At 36.8% G+C, this 21,094-nt stretch overlaps 2 protein-coding genes across 4 annotated transcripts in view; one reads left to right on the forward strand and one right to left on the reverse strand.

Annotated features, from left to right (window-relative positions):
* The window catches only part of LOC137404970 (androglobin-like), an 82,076-nt gene extending 79,190 nt beyond the window's left edge, over window positions 1–2,886 (forward strand). The window contains exons 40-41 of the mRNA XM_068091198.1: window positions 1,138–1,321; window positions 2,489–2,886. Of these exons, the coding sequence (XP_067947299.1) occupies window positions 1,138–1,321; window positions 2,489–2,701 (397 nt within the window). The 3' untranslated portion in view covers window positions 2,702–2,886. The remainder of the gene's footprint in view (window positions 1–1,137; window positions 1,322–2,488) is intronic.
* Window positions 2,887–7,241: 4,355 nt separating this feature from the next.
* LOC137403975 (uncharacterized) overlaps window positions 7,242–21,094 on the reverse strand; it is a 40,431-nt gene continuing 26,578 nt past the window's right edge. For all 3 annotated transcript variants that reach the window (XM_068090122.1, XM_068090121.1, XM_068090123.1), the window contains 5 exons: window positions 20,113–20,291; window positions 14,976–15,133; window positions 13,226–13,377; window positions 11,381–11,473; window positions 7,242–7,630 (listed from right to left, as the gene is read on the reverse strand). In XM_068090122.1, the coding sequence (XP_067946223.1) occupies window positions 7,583–7,630; window positions 11,381–11,473; window positions 13,226–13,377; window positions 14,976–15,133; window positions 20,113–20,291 (630 nt within the window). In that variant the 3' untranslated portion in view covers window positions 7,242–7,582. The remainder of the gene's footprint in view (window positions 7,631–11,380; window positions 11,474–13,225; window positions 13,378–14,975; window positions 15,134–20,112; window positions 20,292–21,094) is intronic.

Raw genomic sequence — 21,094 nt, forward strand, 5'->3', positions numbered from 1 at the left:
TTTACTTCACGCATTCAATAAAACCATGTCTATTGTTCTTACACATCTATTTTATCGTCATTGTAATGCTGTCACTTTCAGCCCTGATACCCTATAACCTACCGTAAAAACTCATTTAATTTTTCAACCTTAGCTCGAAGGAGTACATATTGTCTGATAAACATGACGAGCCTATTGATCACCTGTGATAATCGAAAAATGCTGCAGAAATTATTTGTGAATTATGGGTCACATGATCAGATTATGACTAGACGATTAGACCAAGCTGAAACAAAACTGTAAAGTAGCGAGCATCTACATCTCTGTATATTTGATAAGGGGTCTTCGGTAAAACCCGAAGTGTTTGTCATAAACTAGTGCTGCGAGAAGTTTTATATTGGGCCTTTTATTGGCCTTACAATCTATGTGAGAACATCATGTGACATAACAATAACCAAATGTAATGACTATGTCAGAAAAATAAACTGATTCCTATCTACGGCGGTTTTGCGATGGCTGCGATCAACTGTTCGTTTTTGAGCTTTTAAGAGCTTGTAATCGCATATCCACATATTTTGCCACTACAATACAGCAGAGTAATACATAGTGAAACCTTAAATGCCAAATAACTGTAGTGTGAATTTTGTTGCAAGTCAACCTATAAGTATAACATGTATCTCAAGGGGAAGAGTTGTTATAGCTAGCATTGAGTATAACATATATCTCAAGGGAAAGAGTTGTTATAGCTAGCATTGAGTATAACATGTATCTCAAGGGGAAGAGTTGTTATAGCTAGCATTGAGTATAACACGTAGCTCAAGGGGAAGAGTTGTTATAGCTAGCATTGAGTATAACATATATCTCAAGGGGAAGAGTTGTTATAGCTAGCATTGAGTATAACATGTATCTCAAGGGGAAGAGTTGTTATAGCTAGCATTGAGTATAACATGTATCTCAAGGGGAAGAGTTGTTATAGCTAGCATTAAGTATAACATATACTAGTGTATCAAGTTTTATTTTGAAATAGTAATTTACCTGTTGAACCTCTTTTTGTGTACTTTTTAACTTCGTGTTTCATGTTTTCCTTCGTTGATGTTTATGCATGTTATTTTCACCAATTTTGATTCAATAGTTTTATCAAAAGACTGGTTCGTTTAGGAAAATGTATGACACGCCACGGTATAAGGATGAGGCAGAGGAACAAAGGCAGATGGAGGAACGATTGAGAGAGGTTCATGAATACAAGATCTTCAGGGAACGAGTTGAAAAGTGGAGAGAAGATGACCGAGCTGATAGAAACAGAGTTAAAATCGAGCAGCTAGAGGAATGTGAAAGACTACAGGTATGTCAGCACCTAAATACATCAGTTCATGGGATGACAGTGAGGAGTTGCCTGCCCATGGTTTGTTCTTCCCTCACTATGCCCAAGTATTTGATTAGCATTGGTCATAGTTATGCTGAGGGCCAGTGTAGTTAATGATACTGGTCTAGGTTGTACTAGCATTTTCAGGGTTTAATTACCGTAGTATGTCGGGGTTTGACTGTAGTATATACTGTATAATGTAGATATTTGACTAGTATGTCAGGGTTTGACTGTAGTATGTACTGTATAATTTAGAGATTTGACTAGATGTCAGGGTTTCACTGTATTCATAAAAAAGCAGTTTAGTGTGGCATCATTTTCCACATCCCCATAAAACTGTGGCTGGTTATTCTATTAGTAGAGGGTGGTTTTTGCTCTGGCTGTAATTGTCTTATTATTGTTGGTTTGTCTCTAGGAGAGGGTGGACACTTATAGACACACGCGAGTGCTGGCCATGCGCCAGCTCACCCAGAGATATCAAAAGGATTAAATTCCTTTTAACAATTAGTATGGTTCTTCTTTCTTTCATTTTATATTGTACTAGACCGTGGCCTCATACAGTTTAACCGTAACCCCTCCCTCCATCGTCTCTACTCTCACATTGTACAAGAACCTTGTACTTCTGGCCTTCTTTTTGCTATATCTTATATTCTTTTGCAATCGCTCCTTGTATAGCAGGTTGATAGTCAGTATTTGTCACCCATATTATTTCAGCTTGTTTTATGACACGTTTCTTAGACTATGATCCATGAATATGGCTTCGGTAACTGGCATCTTGTTGAGTAATTATTGCTTCCATATTGATTTTGTAAACAACACTAGCTGGACTGCATGTCTCACTCAGTAAAAGTGGGAGTTGTTCTTTCCATCTTAAATGTTTACGATCGTATTAAGACAACTTTGATTACACATGTCATTAGGCTCAACCACTAATAAAAACTATCATCGGTCACACAAATCCACTCTATATTACTGTCTGTCATGTAAGGTCATCTTCAGCATGTCACAGCAGCATGTCATACGAGTCTATCCATCATTACTACACACCACTTAAATTCATATTTTTTATCAACACGCTATATTATAATTATATTAGATCATATTTTGCGGCAGCGTATTATATAAATTCATCTTCTATGTCTTTAGGCCAAACTTGATGAAAAGCGAGCAGAGATCAATGCTCCTCGAGAAGCTTTTCGACAGAAATATCTTGAAGCAGAACGAAAGAGGCTGGAGGAATTGGCGGCAGCGGAAGCGGCCTTGAAAGCTGAAGCTGAAAAGACAGCACCATCACCAAAAGGAAAGAAAAGTGGTAAAAAGAGCCCTAAGGCTAGCGGAAAGTCTGTCAAAAAGAAATAAATTTGAACGGATAAAACTGCTAGGATTTTTACACAAGCTGCCCATAGAAAACCTGACTATTTAGCATATTTGTGCTATTATATATATGTACTGGTGTATTTTATTTTCATAATCCGTCCATTTGAAACACTATTATGTATTTGCTAGCTGCAACAGTATACAGGCTGCTGATTATATCAAGTCATTTTGTGCTCAATATATCTATTGATTACAGTTTAAGTTCATAAACTCATGGCATTTACGAGTGATGAACAAGTCTATGGATCAGTGAAAATGATCTAATTTGGCTCAGTCATCTTCAACTCAGCTATGAAGAGTATGCAACTTCTCTTCTATGAGTTTAGGAATCGCTGTGATCATTTTGCATTAGTAACCTAAAAGATCACCAGGTGTAATAACCATACGCACAATCATTCACCGATCTTAGCGTGTAGTCGTGTGGTGCAGTCGCTAGAGAAGCCGTCTACTATGCTAACAGTCGAGTGGTGCAGTCGCAAGAGAAGCCGTCTACTATGCTAATAGTCGAGTGGTGCAGTCGCTAGAGAAGTCGTCTACTGTGCTAATAGTCGAGTGGTGCAGTCGCTAGAGAAGTCGTCTACTGTGCCCATAGTCGAATGGTGCAGTCGCTAGAGAAGTCGTCTACTGTGCCAATAGTCGAGTGGTGCAGTCGCTAGGGAAGCTGTCTACTATGTTAATAGTCGAGTGGTGCAGTCGCTAGAGAAGTCGTCTACTGTGCTAATAGTCGAGTGGTGCAGTCGCTAGAGAAGTCGTCTACTGTGCTAATAGTCGAGTGGTGCAGTCGCTAGAGAAGTCGTCTACTGTGCCCATAGTCGAGTGGTGCAGTCGCTAGAGAAGTCGTCTACTGTGCCAATAGTCGAGTGGTGCAGTCGCTAGGGAAGCTGTCTACTATGTTAATAGTCGAGTGGTGCAGTCGCTAGAGAAGTCGTCTACTGTGCTAATAGTTGAGTGGTGCAGTCGCTAAAGAAGTCGTCTACTATGCTAATAGTCGAGTGGTGCAGTCGCAAGAGAAGCCGTCTACTATGCTAATAGTCAAGTGGTGCAGTCGCTAGAGAAGTCGTCTACTGTGCTAATAGTCGAGTGGTGCAGTCGCTAGAGAAGTCGTCTACTGTGCCCATAGTCGAGTGGTGCAGTCGCTAGAGAAGTCGTCTACTGTGCCAATAGTCGAGTGGTGCAGTCGCTAGAGAAGCCGTCTACTATGCTAATAGTCGAGTGGTGCAGTCGCTAGAGAAGTCGTCTACTGTGCCAATAGTCAAGAAGTGTGGTTGCTGAAGAAGTCGGCTACTATGCTAAAAGTCGGAAGCTTGATTCCTGTATGTTAAAATCTTTTGCCCAATTGTTAATCGTGGCTTTCGACAGACACGACTTTTATTAGTGTAAACTAGACTCCAAGAGGTCTGTGCGTCGTGAGAAATGGTCATGTGTAATAGGTGGTTGAGGAAAGGTGGTTGAGTGGTGCAGATAGTAGTATGCTTGGCTAGGAAATTAATTATTCAAGTTCCGATCTTGTGCGCTGCAATCATTTTTCTTTACGCTCTTCGCGTGGCTTCAGATGGGTGAACACGCTAATTGTTATAGTAAATATTAGCAGAGCTTGTAGCATGGCACGGCACCTGTGTCCGGAGTAAGTTGTTTTAACATTATTAAGAGTTAAGAAAATGTGCTTTAGCTTAATTGTTTCATAGAGCCCTCACACAATGCAACAGCACTAACCTTTGGTGCTTCTACTAGCTTTACCACGGACTAGAAGACTTCAAAAACTTCATCTCGCAACATCTGACCAGAGACCTAGAGTACAACGAAAAGGTAAAGTGTGTACTGCCGGCAATGCATGCACAAGTAGAACTTATCAAAGTTAATCTGATTTACTTCAACAATGCACTTTGATACATATAATGGAATAGCTACCCACAAAAAGTGTTACCTGTAATCATCACTTATGTGTGGTTAACTTCTCTCAAAGAATGTAAGAGATGTATTATTTTGTGAACTTCCAGCTTATATAAAAGCAAAGGTAATACTGTCTACATTCGGCATTTCTTGGGATAAAAATCTGTCGGTTTTATGAAATCTATTGTTTGTTGAACACGAAATAGCAAGATTTCAAAAACATGAGCAAGTTCAGAAAGATTCATAAATCAGCTGGAGTTTTAGAGTTACCCTATCTCTACCTTTTTGGCTATACTCGGCGCTAAAAACACTATGGCGCTTTCAGTTGTTAAGAGTTGCCTCCACAATTTATATTGACAGAAATAAGGACACGATGTGTTGTTGATAATCGCACAGCGTAGCTACCTATGCAGGTAAGTTTACCATTTTTCTCTAGCAGTACTTCAGCCTAAAAAAGATCATCCCATACTAAGCATCTGAGGCCAAGGTTGGCAGCTACAATCTAGACAGAGCACCTTCATTTTTGCCAAATTCGACAACCAAAAGCCCAACAAAACTGGGGTTCACCACTCGTCTGTCTTTCAGCAAAATCACCACGAAACTTTTAGCAGACAGCATTTCTAAGGCAAACAAAAAAAGCTAACTTTTGCTTTGCAGAAAATATAGTTTAGTCAATTATATATTAATTTTTGTAACAGTGAACTGACAAGCTGAAATTATAGAGGCTATTCTCGGAAACATTTTATTTATGTATAACTACTGAAAAGTGACATTAAATCTATTGTGTTTTAAATCAGCTAACAATGTGGGCCAATGCGGCTTCTTACTTGTGTTGCCTCTAGCGGAGCCACTGTTGTAAGGGGGGACAAACCCTGCTTTTGAGATTAGTCTACATGATGAAGCACCACAAACAAAAACCATTCCTTTGTATATGGAATATTTATCATGATGGGGCTGACAATAACTTGTAAATTCAGAGACAACCTAGGCAGTCGCTTTGCAGGTTTTACAATTATACAAAAACAAGACCAAACTGCAAAAAGATTTAGTGTGTACATGTATGTGTAAGTTGCATATTGGCATTGTCGTCATCAACGAAATGATGTTTATCGTTACATGCTGAAAGAATGAAATCATAGAGATCGGGATTATTGCATAAGTTAAACAAGAGTGTTTTAAAAATTATTAATCTAATAACATTGCGGAGTATTGGTGCAAGAGCAGCATTTATCATTATCATTAAAAACTATCATTATTACTACAATTATTCTTACTATTCTATTACTATGTATTCCGAGTGTTATTATTATTATGTATTACCCTCTCATAAAAAGAGGAATAGCATCAGTTGACATTCAGCAAGAATCTGATATCTGAACAAAAGTATTATTATAAACTAATCATGAAACATATAGCCACAGAGCACAGAGTAAAACTTTCTCACTGCAAAAAATAAAATGCAAAATTTATCCTAATGTTCGACTTTTGCGCAGTAAAAGGTACTTACGAGTGCTTATAGCCCTTCTGAGCCTCTACAAACCCAACTACTGCCAAGCAAAACAAAATGCCCTTACAAAAGCTAATACAATATAATAATCCTCTGTGTGGCTATTTCTAACCCTATTACAGTTATTATAGCTAACCATACTGTCTGATGGTATTCAATCAGTGAAACCAGCAAAGAGACATAACGTTCTTTCATATATTAATTCAGCTTTCTGATAAGCTGAAGTGAAAGCTAGCTGGGGTGTGTCTGAGCTGAGTAGGCGGCATGGATGATGGCTGAAAACTTTGTCCAATCAAGTGCATTCTTAATATGAGAAAATTGCTGATCAGTTTTTTAAATACAGTAGTTGCCTTTTCAAATTAAAAAACATACGGTAGATAAAGGTGTGACAACTCCAATGATACTGTGATGTTACACGCTTTGCTGTCAGCAGTCAGCACTACAATGTTCATCAGCTCATTAAATTTCCTTTTGTTAGTTTTGTAGCTTATATTCAACTATGACCTAATTTATTTTGCTTTATCAGCTAAAAGAAAATAGGTCATAGTTCATCAATAGGTCTCCTTCATCTTCCAAAAACCTTGCCTTCATTTCTGTTTTTATGGTCAGTTTGGTACACGAAATAACTTTGCTTCAAATCTGTCAGATGTCCGAGTAAATATTTCTACAATTACACTCTGTACTTTGTCTAATTTGTTGGACTACTCAAAACCTACAGTATCAATAAACATTTATGTATATATTTATATTATTTGCAACAATTTCATTTCAACCAGATATATTTTTCAAACTAGCCACAAAAGAATCAGAAAAGAGGTAATAATACGCTTCCGTATTTTGCATTGCTTAAACACTTGGAGCATGTGATTTTGCATATTTATAACCGTAGGAAATCATGCAGTAATTTTACCATGAACTTGTATTTCAGGACATACAATGCTTTAAGAAGAACAGTGGTCTGTTCAGTTTGTAGTAGGCTGACACCCCAAACCCAACAGGTAATGGCCTCGAGCGTCTTGTAGTTGAAAATGCTGCCTTTTTACTCAGGTCATTAATAATAACCATCATTGCAAATCAAGAACAAACGATTCATGTTATCAAACAACACAAGCTGATACATTAAAACCATGAGACCACATTTATTCACTCCGATGATTGTCAAAATGTATTAGGCGATTTAACAGAAAATAAATTCCATTATAAAGAAAAGCTTACAATAGAAAACCAAAATAACAAAAGTAAACACGAGCTGTATATGAATAATACGAATAATAATAATATACTGTTAACTGTTGCACTAAATGAATGGCAGCTGAAGCAAAACAAATACATATTTATATATGTAATGACACTTAGAGGGCTAATACTTAGGGAACTACTGGCCAAAAATGGGCTGACATCATGTCAGTTGACATAAACACAAAAAAGACGACCTTTCACAGCACCTCAAATACATCTGACTCAAACTAGGATGTGGACCTGCCTATCAGACATCCAAATATAATGGCCGAGTCCTGCAAATATACGGATGAGAAGTGAACTCGAGGAACTGAATGAATGCGTAAAATTTAAAGCCACTGCTAAGGGGAGGGATGAGGTTGATCTACATATACGTGACACATAACTTTCAAACAATTTATTGAAGAAATCAACAACTTAGATTGCTTGGAAAAGGAGTCAGTCTGTTTGGAAACTTATTACAAAAATAGGACTTTTTGGCGCAGGTTTCTAACGCAGAACCTTTTGGCGTGAAAATTTTTGGTTCAGGTTACAAGTTCAGAATTTAACCCTCCTTCATTGTGATCTATGACTGAGCAAATCTTACGTAAAAGAGGAAAATTTGTACATTTACAATGATGGCTACATTTACAATAATGGCTACATTCACAACGATGGCTACATTTACAATGATGGCTACATTTACAATGATAGCTACATTTACAATGATGGCTATATCTACAACGATGACTACATTTACAACGATGGCTACATTTACAACGATGGCTACATTTACAACGATGGCTACATTTACAACGATGGCTACATTTACAACGATGGCTACATTTACAACGATGGCTACATTTACAACGATGGCTACATTTACAATGATGGCTACATTTACAATAATGACTACATTTACAATGATGGCTGCATTTACGAATTTGACAGATGTAGTTCACAAGATCCCTCAAACAAATTTTGGTAAAGTAAGTGTAAATATTTTTATGTATTACAAAGAAAAAGATATTATACATGTGAAAGTTTACAAACTTATAAAATTGTGTTTTTGCATTTTCTTGTTATGATCATCGTGTTATTTATTTAATGCATGAGTATAAATAAATTCTTTGGTATAAAATAGTAGTGCTAAAATGTCCTGAAGTTCTTATGACCGACTTATTAGCTGTTAGCATGAGTTCAACAACTTCAAATATTGCTTTATGTAACTTCAAGGAATTACAGTAAAACCCAGTACAATGAGTTGTCTGCACATGATTGTACAATTAATAACAACTGTGAAACTACCACCATTCAACATCAGAATTAATGAAAGTAAATTAAGTAATGGCTATATTATTTTACTCAATAAAAATATGTGAATTGTAAGTCACTGAATAAACCATAATTTTCCTGTTTCTACTGAGGGATGCTTTTGCTCAGAACTGTTAGAATGAGGAGTAGGCTAGAGCCCTGCTCAGCAAGCACTTGAACCCAAGGAATTTAGAGTCTATGAGAATTTAGAGTCATGTGAGTCTACTGTCTCACTTAGTCAAAGTGCTACTAACGAAGCAGCACCAAATCATTAACAACAGCAGTTAATGATTTAGCCAGACAAACACGAGATTTGACATTGAAACAAAAACTCAGTCATAACATCGCAAATAAAGACCTTGCAAAAGTCAGCCAAGTCAATGGATAAACAAACATTATTAAAAGTTGACTTGCAACAAAATTCACATTACAGTTATTTGATATCAATAGATTCACCATGTCTTACTGTGTTGTGTTGTAGGTGCCAAATACGTGGAAATGTGATTACAAGCTCTTAAAAGCTCAAAAACGAGCAGTTAATCGCAGCCACACGAGACCGCCGTAGTTTGGATTCTCTTTCCAAAACGGCTCAAATTTGACGCAGCTGTGGTAGATGGTTTCTGTTTACACTTTCATGCAACCTCATTCGTCGAAATATTTTCACAAATATACTTCACGCATTCAATAAAACCATGTCTATTGTTCTTACGCGTCTGTTTTATCGTCATTGTAATGCTGTCACTTTTAGCAGTGATATCTTATAACTTACCGTAAAATTTCGTTAAATTTTTTAGCTTAAGCTTGAAGGAGTACATATCATTGTCTGATAATCATGATGAGCCTGTTGGTCACGTGTAATAAACGAAAAGTGCTGCAGAAATTATTTGCGAAGTATTGGGTCACATGATCAGATTACGACCAAACCGAAACAAAACTGTAAAGTAGCGAGCATCTATATTTGATACGGGGTCTTCGGTAAAACCCGAAGTGTTTGTCATAAACTAGTGCTACGATAAGTTTTATATTGAGCCTTTTATTGGCCTTTCAATTCACGTGAGAACATCACGTGACAAGACATTAAATAAGTTTCATGGCTACGTCAGAGAAATAAAGAGATTCCAATCCACGACGGCTTTTCGTTTTTGAGCCTTTAGGAGCTTGTAATCACATTTCCACATATTTGGCACTTACAACACAACCGAGTAAGACATGGTGAATTTTTTGATACCAAATAACTGTAATGTGAATTTTGTTGCAAGTCAACCTTTAAGGATTACGAAAGGGTCTCATATTTACTGTTATTTTTACTGATTACCGTTATTGTAAGTCAACCTTTAAGGATTACGAAAGGGTCTCATATTTACTGTTATTTTTACTGTTTACTGTTATTGTAATTACAGCGCTGAGAAAATCAGCTATTAGTTAAATATGATGGGTCTATATTTATGGTTGATTATGTTGCTATTTCATTAGTTGACACGGACAACAGCTAATGACAAGCAAATTTTAGCAAATTTGAAGACTAATACCGTACTTTTCGGACTATTAGCTGCCACTTTTGTGTGATGATTTGAGCCATGCGGCTTATATAAGGGTGCGGCTATTCTGTGGCTTTTTCTTTGACCACTAGGGCGCATTAACCATAATCTACGGTTAGTGCGCCTTTAGCGATGAAAGAAAATACGAAATAAAGCCTAACGGTACTGTTCCGTTAGGCACTAGGTTAAAAAGCGTTGGTTAATACGAAAATACCGTTAGACACTGTTCCGTTTTAAACAGCAAAGTTGCTGCCGTGTTGAAAAGCACCGTCCTGAATTCTGCGGCCTATACAAAGGTGCGGCCTAGGTATTGTTTAATTATCGGTTTTTCGAAAATAAAGCAGATGTGGCTTATATAGGGGTGCGGTTTATAGTCCGAAAAGTACGGTAATTCAAATGCCGGGAAACTTGGTGATTATATGTGAAGAAATCTGCCTCATAACACACTGGTACCCAATTGCTTCACATGAACTTAGGTAATCTGCCTCATTACACACAGGTACCCAATTGCTTCACATGAACTTAGGTATTCTGCCTCATAACACACTGGTACCCAATTACTTCACATGAACTTAGGTAATCTGCCTCATAACACACTGGTACCCAATTGCTTCACATGAACTTAGGTAATCTGCCTCATAACACACTGGTACCCAATTACTTCACATGAACTTAGGTAATCTGCCTCATAACACACAGGTACCCAATTGCTTCACATGATCTGCCTCATAACGCACTGGTACCCAATTGCTTCACATGAACTTAGGTAATCTGCCTCATAACACACTGGTACCCAATTACTTCACATGAACTTAGGTAATCTGCCTCATAACACACAGGTACCCAATTGCTTCACATGATCTGCCTCATAACACACTGGTACCCAATTGCTTCACATGAACTGCCTCATAACACACTGGTACCCAATTGCTTCACATGAACTGCCTCATAACACACTGGTACCCAATTGCTTCACATGAACTGCCTCATAACACACTGGTACCCAATTACTTCACATGAACTTGGGTTGTATCCGTACGAAGAGCGAACAGAATAAAAATAAAATCACATTCCTATTTCTGTCGAATTAAAAGTAATTTTCATTATGAGTTTAATTCTGGACTGATTTAAACACTTTTGCTATCTTTCAGGTCCTACTAAGCATATTCAAATTTAAACATGTGAAATACTAACAAGCAACTTCTTCTCACTGTAGTCGATCATCTCCAACTCGAGGATGTTGCTGCCAATGACCAGCTGCGACTGGAGTGTCATACTCATGTACTCCTGCAGAAGGAAAAATAAAATTTTACAGATATGAAAAGACATGACTTGGCTGCACAGACTTAAAGGTTGACTTGCAACAAAATTCACATTACAGTTATCTGATATGAAAAGATTCACCACGTCTTACTCTGTTGTGTTGTAGGTACAAAATATGTGGAAAGGTGATTACAAGCTCTTAAAAGCTCAAAAACGAACAGAAAATCGCAGTCACACGAGACCGCCGTAGTTTGGATTCTCTTTCCAAAACGGCTCAAATGTGATGTAGTTGTGAGAGATGGTTTCTGTTTCACTTTCATGCAACCTTATTCGTCGAAATATTTTCACAAATATACTTCACGCATTCAATAAAACTATGTCTATTGTTCTTACGCGTCTGTTTTATCATCACCGTAATGCTGTCACTTTTAGTAGTTATATCCTATAACTCACCGTAAAAATTCATTTAATTTTTTAGCCTTAGTTTGATGGAGTACATATCATTGTCTGATAATCATGACGAGCCTGTTGGTCATTTGTGATAATCGAAAAGTGCTGCAGAAATTATTTGCGAAGTATTGGGTCACATGATCAGATTACGACTTGACGATTGAATAATGCCGAAACAAAACTGTACAGTAGCGAACATCTATATTTGATACGGGTGTTCGGTAAAACCTGAAGTGTTTGTCATTAACTAATGTTACGGTAAGTTTTATATTGAGCTTTTTATTGGCCTTTCAATTCACGTGAGAACATCACATGACAAGACAATAACCAAATTTCATGGCTACGTCAGAGAAATAAAGAGATTCCAATCTATGGCGGCTTTTCTTTTTTGAGCTTTTAAGAGCTTGTAATCACGCTTCCACATATTTGGCACCTACAAGACAACAGAGTAAGACATGGTGAATCTTTTGGTACCAAAAAACTGTAATGTGAATTTTATTGCAAGTCAACCTTTAATAACATCTCAGTTCCCCAATCATATTACCGGTAACTGCTCCAACTAGCCACATACTGGAGATGCAAATGAGGCCAATGGGTGAGGCTTGAATATTGACCTCCACCACTGTTTTTACATCTAAATATAATTGACTAGTACTCTAAATATAATTGACTAGTACTCTAAATATAACTGACTAGTACTCTAAATATAACTGACTAGCACTCTAAATATAACTGACTAGCACTCTAAATACAACTGACTAGTACTCTAAATATAACTGACTAGTACTCTAAATATAACTGACTAGCACTCTAAATACAACTGACTAGTACTCTAAATATAACTGACTAGTACTCTAAATATAACTGACTAGTACTCTAAATATAACTGACTAGTACTCTAAATATAACTGACTAGTACTCTAAATATAACTGACTAGTACTCTAAATATAACTGACTAGTACTCTAAATATAACTGACTAGCACTCTAAATATAACTGACTAGTACTCTAAATATAACTGACTAGTACTCTAAATATAACTGACTAGCACTCTAAATACAACTGACTAGTACTCTAAATATAACTGACTAGTACTCTAAATATAACTGACTAGTACTCTAAATATAACTGACTAGTACTCTAAATATAACTGACTAGTACTCTAAATATAACTGACTAGTACTCTAAATATAACTGACTAGTACTCTAAATATAATTGACTAGTACTCTAAATATAACTGACTAGTACGCTAAATATAACTGACTAGTATTGATAACTTGCGATAACTTGATTGATATTTTCTAGTACACAGCGGGTGTACTTACGCTTTCGGTAGGTCGAATATTATGCCCATTAAGTAGAATAGTTTTAAATGGAAATGGACCAGAACTTGTTAACGTAACTGGAGTTTGTGAGATATCAGAGGCAGACTTCATTTCAGCAGGAACGTAGTAGGCCACAGTTAATCTAGCCACAACTACAAGGAGGAATGACATGGAGTTAAAAAATGCACTAGCACAGATTGTGTCTCCTCCGCACCAATAAAACAGCGTGTTACCAATGTGTTACATCTATGACACTGTTTATAGTTTTATTCATAGCACCATATTCTCACATAGACCGCCTTACAGACTGAAAGGGCTTCCAGCTAAATAACTGCATTTAAGAATGAGACAGAATGAAATATCAGCGAATACTACTTGTTTTACCAAATTTCTATGTTTCTCAAGAGTTCTATTGACCAATCACATACCCTACAGGATGAAATTTGACCAATCACATACCCTACAGGATGAAATTTGACCAATCACATACCCTACAGGATGAAATTATTTCATGGATTAAATAATTCGCTAATTAGTGTACTGTCAATTTCGTGAATTATTAAAACCCGCGAATACTTGGTTTTATTTTTAACCCAAAGGAGAATAACTACTACCTCGAATTAAATACTAGTCGCCAGGCAGAGTTAGTAAATGTAGCTGAGTTCCAAACTCTTTTAAAATCATCGTTGGGACTTTGAGTTAAGCCCATTGCCAAGGCATCACACTTCTTTACAAAACTATTCAAGGTTGTCACAAGTTATTCGGAATTCGGCAAGGCGCCATCATCGCAAAAATCTATCCTGCAGTTCTTTACATTGAAAAACTCACAACTTACTACAATTTGCTGGTTCACCAAAGGCCTCCAAATCGATAAATATTCATGAAAACTTCTGGATTCAGTCAAAAACTTATAGCTTAACATGATCGACATAAATTTCTTAGCAAAACAGAAAACTAAACACGTGGTATACGCACGTGAAAGTTTTATTCTATTGCTAGTTGCTTTCACCGAATAAATTATTCCCGAATGTGTTCATCCGCGAATAATTTAGTCCGCGAATATGCATGAAAAAACAATTCTCGTGTAATTTAACTCCGCGAATAATTTCATCCTGTAGGGTACCTTGTTTGAGGTTTGGTAAACAATGTAATAAGACCTTATGAAATACAGGTGAAACTATAGTAGAACACAATAAGACACAGGTTTAACTATAATGGAACACTATAAGATACAGGTGTAACTATAATAGAACACTATAAGATACAGGTGTAACTATAATATAACACTATAAGATACAGGTGTAACTATAATAGAACACTATAAGATACAGGTGTCACTATAATAGAACACTATAAGTTACAGGTGTAACTATAATAGAACACTATAAGAAACAGGTGTAACTATAATAGAACACTATAAGATACAGTTGTAACTATAATAGAACACTATAAAATACAGGTGTAACTATAATAGAACACTATAAGATACAGGTGTCACTATAATAGAACACTATAAGATACAGGTGTAAATATAATAGAACACAATAAGATACAGGTGTAACTATAATAGAACACTATAAGATACAGGTGTAACTATAATAGAACACAATAAGATACAGGTGTAGCTATAATAGAACACTATAAGATACAGGTGTAACTATAATAGAACACTATAAGATACAGGTGTAACTATAATAGAACATAATAAGACACAGGTGTAACTATACCATAACACTATAGGGAGACATACCCTGCTCAGTGGGCTCCTTAAACTTGAAGCGGATGATGTAGGTAACACCCGATGGTTGTGTGATCAACTGAGGCTCAAGAAAGTATTCTTTGAGATAGAGATTGTCAGAGTGAGCTTTGAGATGGCTGGCAATGAGAGAGCTCGTATGGCTCTGCAGCCTGAGACATATGACAACATTGTAGCTAACCAGTGATGTGCCAGCATACCATTTAAACTGTGACAGCAATGTGTCTACTGTGACAGCAATGTGTCTACTGTGACAGCAATGTGTCCACTGTGACAGCAATGTCTCTACTGTGACAGCAATGTGTCTACTGTGACAGCAATGCGTCTACTGTGACAGCAATGTGTCTACTGTGACAGCAATGTGCCTACCATGGCAACAATCAGTGTGTCTACCGTGACAGCAATGTGTCTACTGTGACAGCAATGCGTCTACTGTGACAGCAATGTGTCTACTGTGACAGCAATGTGTCTACTGTGACAGCAATGTGTCCACTGTGACAGCAATGTCTCTACCGTGACAGCAATGTGTCTACCGTGACAGCAATGTGTCTACTGTGACAGCAATGTGTCTACCGTGACAGCAATATGTCGTGCGACACGCGTGTATGACAAGAACTTGAATAACCAAATACGAGTAGGACAATATGTGACAACGATACATCTAAAGCAGTAAAAAAATAAACTGGACCTCTTTGTTGGACACTCATTGTGATTTTAGTCAATAGCCATAACTTGAATAAACTAGGTGAACGCCGGGCGTTGCACGGATAATAAAATAATCACCCAATGAATTTGAGTAACTTACCTCATAACCTAGTAGTCAAAATCTTTACTAAACAATAGCTGTGTTTTAAGCCAGATTAATAATAGTTACATTACGCGTAACAATAAACTGTGCTAGTTAATAATCCTAAGCACTTTAAGTGTTAGTATTTTACCTACATGTATTTAATGTCATTTAATGTCATTCATCGTTGGAGCCAGTTGACCGATCGTAATGTAGTGGTGTAGATGAATGTAGTGCTGGTCTTCAGACAGAGGTACTGAGATGAATTCCTCTGCGAAGCGGAATTTTCATTGCTACATTTTAATTGCTGTAGCTAGTCGCAGGGTTTAAAAAAGACAAACACTGAGATATATATCGATTAATCCTCACATGTCCTGATTTTAAACATGCGAACCAAACAGCTGTAAACAGCCTCTAAAATTGTGATCTTTAATGATTATTTAAGCTGAATTCTGAACATTTCCCTTCTTTTAACGGTTGAAGATAACAATTTGTGCAACTATGATCACATGATCACACCACATACATTTATATTAGCTTATTGCAAGTCCTATACATGTACGCAAAACATGCTTGAACTGGATGGAAAGAACTCAGCTATAGTTCGAATTTCACCATTGACGCATTGCTGATATAGCTGGCTGGAACCTATGCTATGTCATTACGTAAAGTTTCTGCTATTGTTGGAAAGCAGGCAATATTACTACTTCGCATCTTGAGACCGAGCAAACATTTTAAAAAGAACGTGCAAAACTTTTAAACATGGCTCGTGATGCTCCAACATCAAATAGGCTTATGTATGTATCTATCTATATATATATATATTTCTCAAAGTATGTGTGTATGTGTGTCCCTCCGACTATAGCTGTTAAAGTATGTGTGTATGTGTGTCCCTCCGGCTATAGCTGTTAAAGTATGTGTGTATGTGTGTCCCTCCGGCTATAGCTGTTAAAGTATGTGTGTATGTGTGTCCCTCCGGCTATAGCTATTAAAGTATGTGTGTATGTGTGTCCCTCCGACTATAGCTGTTAAAGTATGTGTGTATGTGTGTCCCTCCGACTATAGCTATTAAAATATTGGAATGAAGAACCCGTCCGAAGAAGAATTGATCTCAGCCCCACTAGGCACCCACTAGGCACCCACTAGGCACCCATTAGGCACCCACTAGGCACCCACTAGGCACCCACTAGGCACCCACTAGGCACCCATTAGGCACGCGAGACTGAGTTGCAAGCTTGCTGATATAAGTCATTATATGAGAGCAAATACCCAATGGCTTTGCGTACTAAGCAGGGTGATTGTCATTAGTTAGCATACTAAAATTTTACATTGGCGATCTGCCAGGCAACTCTCATTACACAAAACACTATCTCATGATACGTAGTTGGACAGTTAGAATGACAAACGTTGTTCTATGTTAAACACAAATCAATTTTTTGAACAAAGACATTTTATTACCTGGGCAACGCCGGGTAGCACAGCCAGTAGGGGGAGAAGTGGGTAATGTGGACAGCTGGGTAATGTTGACACTTGATTTATTAGCTGAAGTTTATAACCAATTCCCCTTGTTTCATATTATAAAACCTTTCCTTTTCATGTTAGAAGAAGCCACATGCTAATTTGGAAGTCTCTATCCACCATACATCAATCTAGAAACATCTTAATATTTATCATACAAATAATAATTTTTAATTGAATTTTACTACCTGGGTTACGTAGTGTGAATGTTGTTGGAACGTTTGAGGCAATATGTACACAAACAAAGCATATTGTGCTGTTTATCTCTATTGATTGTCAGAAGGCAACTCCTGACAATGACTGAGGTTTATCAAAATTTGTAATAATATATAAGATGGGGTAATGTGGACATGTCTACATTACCGTTATACCATGTCCAAATTACCATGTGCTGCAAGGCATATGATATAAACTGCTTAATTTGCTAGTTTCCATGTTAAGTTTAAATTGTTAAGTTCTACTACTACTAGGCTTACTAGTAAATTTACTAATGTATGTAGCCTACATGTAAATTTTTCAGTTCAACAATTATTTGCCAATAATTACGAATGCAAAAGTGAATGTTGTTTTGCACCATCTATTGATTGTGATTAGTAGACACGAGTTTTTTAAAATGTTGTAATTAGAAAAAGAATGTTAAATTAATTGCCTTAATTTAATTAAAACTATTGCCTCTGAAGAGTTGGAAGTAGACTTTTACCGGCACAGGAGTGGGAAGTTATTCAAGCCAGACCTACCAGTTTGTAAATATGTGAGTCGCAGCCAGCTCAAATTAGTTTTACCTAAGCCGCTGTCACAGGGAAATACAGAAAGAACCAGAAGTGGACTCATATTTGGTTTTAAGCCATCAGCATTCAATTTAAGATAGACATAATTTGTTATACCAACAACACTAAAAGACAATCTGAGTTATTGCCATGACTTACTAGAATTATCTTATATTGTCAGATTTGAATTATTCTTGTACAGTTTACGTTAAATTGAATATAACTAAATGCATATATTACTTGTAGTTAGTTAAATATCTGAGAATTTTTTTACTTTTATTGACAAAAAAAGACATTTTCACATTACCCAGTGCACCTGTCCATATTACCCAACGATGGTGGGTAATGTGAAAAATCTTGTGGTTTACGATATGGTGGATTCTGGAAAAACTATTGCTTGTATTACAAAACATGCAGTTAAGAAAAGAGAGCCAAAAAACTCTGCAAGCTAAAGATATAATTTAGAGTATTCTAAAGTGAATAGAATAGTGGTAACTGTAACGAAAAGATAAACTGTCCACATTACCCACTTCTCCCCTATATATATATATAAATCTCAAAGTTAGTGTGTGTAAGCGTGTGTGTAAGCAAATGGGGGGGGTATGTTTTTAGGTATGTGTATCAGTTTATCCAGCTATAGCTATTAAAATTTAGGAATGAAATATCCGTTTCATGCTGAATTTCATCTATTACAACTATATATAGATGATCCGTGTGCATGGCCGTATGCATGCACGCAATTACGTAATTACTCTACGTGTGACGACCTCCCATTGCACACTAGACTTTCAGGGTACTAGTGTTTATAAATGTAGCGTAAATAATAATTGTTTATACTTTGGCAAGTGAACTAGTTGATTCATAACTGATAAACCTGTTTGAGTATTATTATATAACTAATAATCTGACGGCCATGCACATGGATCATACGTGTGACGACCACGAGGGCAATTGTGTGTAAGCAACTGTGTGAGCTTAGCAGAGGTTGTGCACGTTGTTACACAAACAATAGCAGCTGCTATTATGCTGACTGGACGCGTTTGAATCCTGTGGCAAGGGAACCTCTCCGACTGGAAACATGCCCAGTTGTAGAGAGAAATTTAAGGTTGAATGTCATTCCTGTTACCACTAGTGACCTTCTTGGGGATTGAACCCCCAATCTGTTGTTTGTAGGTCAGACAATCTAGACCACTAGGTCACGGCTGCTCTCTATAAGGCAGCTCCCTTCGCCTGCTCTCTATACATAGTATACATACAATTATTCCAGTGCGAGGAGGCTGCCGATCAGCAAAGGTTTGACTGTCAGTCTACCAAGCTGCGTGTCACAGTTTGAATACCGTATGATGTAATCTTTTTCCTAACCGCCAATCATAGCTTTGAACAGACGGATGGAAGCGACTCTTATTATAGTAAACATTTAATAATGATTCACCTTTGCAGATGGCCATCAACTGCAAGGCCAGCTAACTAGACTTAAACCCAACAATAATCTCTACATAACCTGTTCTACACCAAAACAACGAGTGTGAACACAGTAGCTAATGTTAGTAACAAACTGTTGCGAGAGAATGCAAAGGAAAACTGGCCTGGTGGTGAGATATTGATACACGCAGCAATTGAAACTCCTTGTCACAGATTTTACTATAATAAGATACACGTCTGTCCGAAGCCGCGCTGAGAACTTTACGAGAAAATATTATACAGAACAGGAATCAAGCCCACATGTTCGGATTCCCAGCCAAGGATGGCGGATTCTACCGCCTGCCCCCCTCGACCACCTTTCCACATCTCAGAATAATTGTGCACATAGTTATTACACATGGCGATCTCTCAAGACCGCTAGCTACTAGTACTGCTAGCTACTAGTACTGCTAGCTACTAGTACTGCTAGCTACTAGTACTGCTAGTTTTTAAAGTTTAAAAAATTGAGAAACTGTCAGACGTCTCTTTTTGAAATCACTAATAAACAGGGAAAAGTTTCAGCTAGATAAACTAATGAGGTAATAGACTAATAATAATAAACTGATACTAATAAAGGTAATAAACTAGAGAAAGAGACCTTTGATGTTGGGCAGTGAGTATGCTGACTATGGAAGTATATTTATGTTTCATCGCCATGGCAATTGGAGATGTGCCAGAAGAATCTTCACGAAGTACATTGGCTCCTTCAGAGACGAGCTTGGTGACGAAGTGTAACATCTTATCGCAGTCAACATCTCGGCCTGGGCTCTTGAGTGTCTGTAACATTAAGAGATTGAGGAATAAAGAAGTGATCCATTGTACCTGTATAGAGGAATTCAAACTTCAAAATTTCTAATAAGAGGGATAAAGCATGCAAATTTTGGTTGCACAATTTAGTTACAAATAGCTTTTTATTGGCGAATGACAATTTATACAAATATACTTTATCGAGTGCTTCATAATCATTTTTATAAAAAAATCTTTTACATAATATGATGCCACAAAAGAAATAAAAATGTATTAAGCTACCATGTGGTGTCAAATGCAAAAACAAAGATTTACACCAGATTAGAAACCATCAAGTTTAGGTATGTGATAAACATAAGCTGATAATATATTTGGTCCGCTTTTAAAGATGTTAATTATACAAAAAAACTGTGGAAACCTAGAGTCTATAGTCTAACCCAATTGAATTGAATAAACGTGCATTAAACTTTGCTGGCACATGCAATATTTCTATTTAGTGAGCAAAATTATAATGCTAGTTTAGACATAAAATAATAAGATCCTCAACTAATTTGATGAGGGAACTCCTGCTTTCCAATATGTAATCAGTTTGTTATTGATTGGGTACACGCTCGTCTTCTCAATGCAACATATGAAGGACATTCAATAAGGTGACTTTATTTATAAAATATTTTCATTACAAGTAAAAGCCTAACTTTTAATAAAAAAGTTGTAATCTGTTCTCAGCAAAAGCTTTTTCATTAAATTCACGTAAAAGTTTGATGATCTGGTCATAAACATAGCAAGTATTTGTAGATGCATACTAATAGTTATAAAGCTTGAGATTAAAAGTT

Source organism: Watersipora subatra, chromosome 9 (assembly GCF_963576615.1).
Source record: "Watersipora subatra chromosome 9, tzWatSuba1.1, whole genome shotgun sequence".
Taxonomy (NCBI): Eukaryota; Metazoa; Bryozoa; class Gymnolaemata; order Cheilostomatida; family Watersiporidae; genus Watersipora; species Watersipora subatra.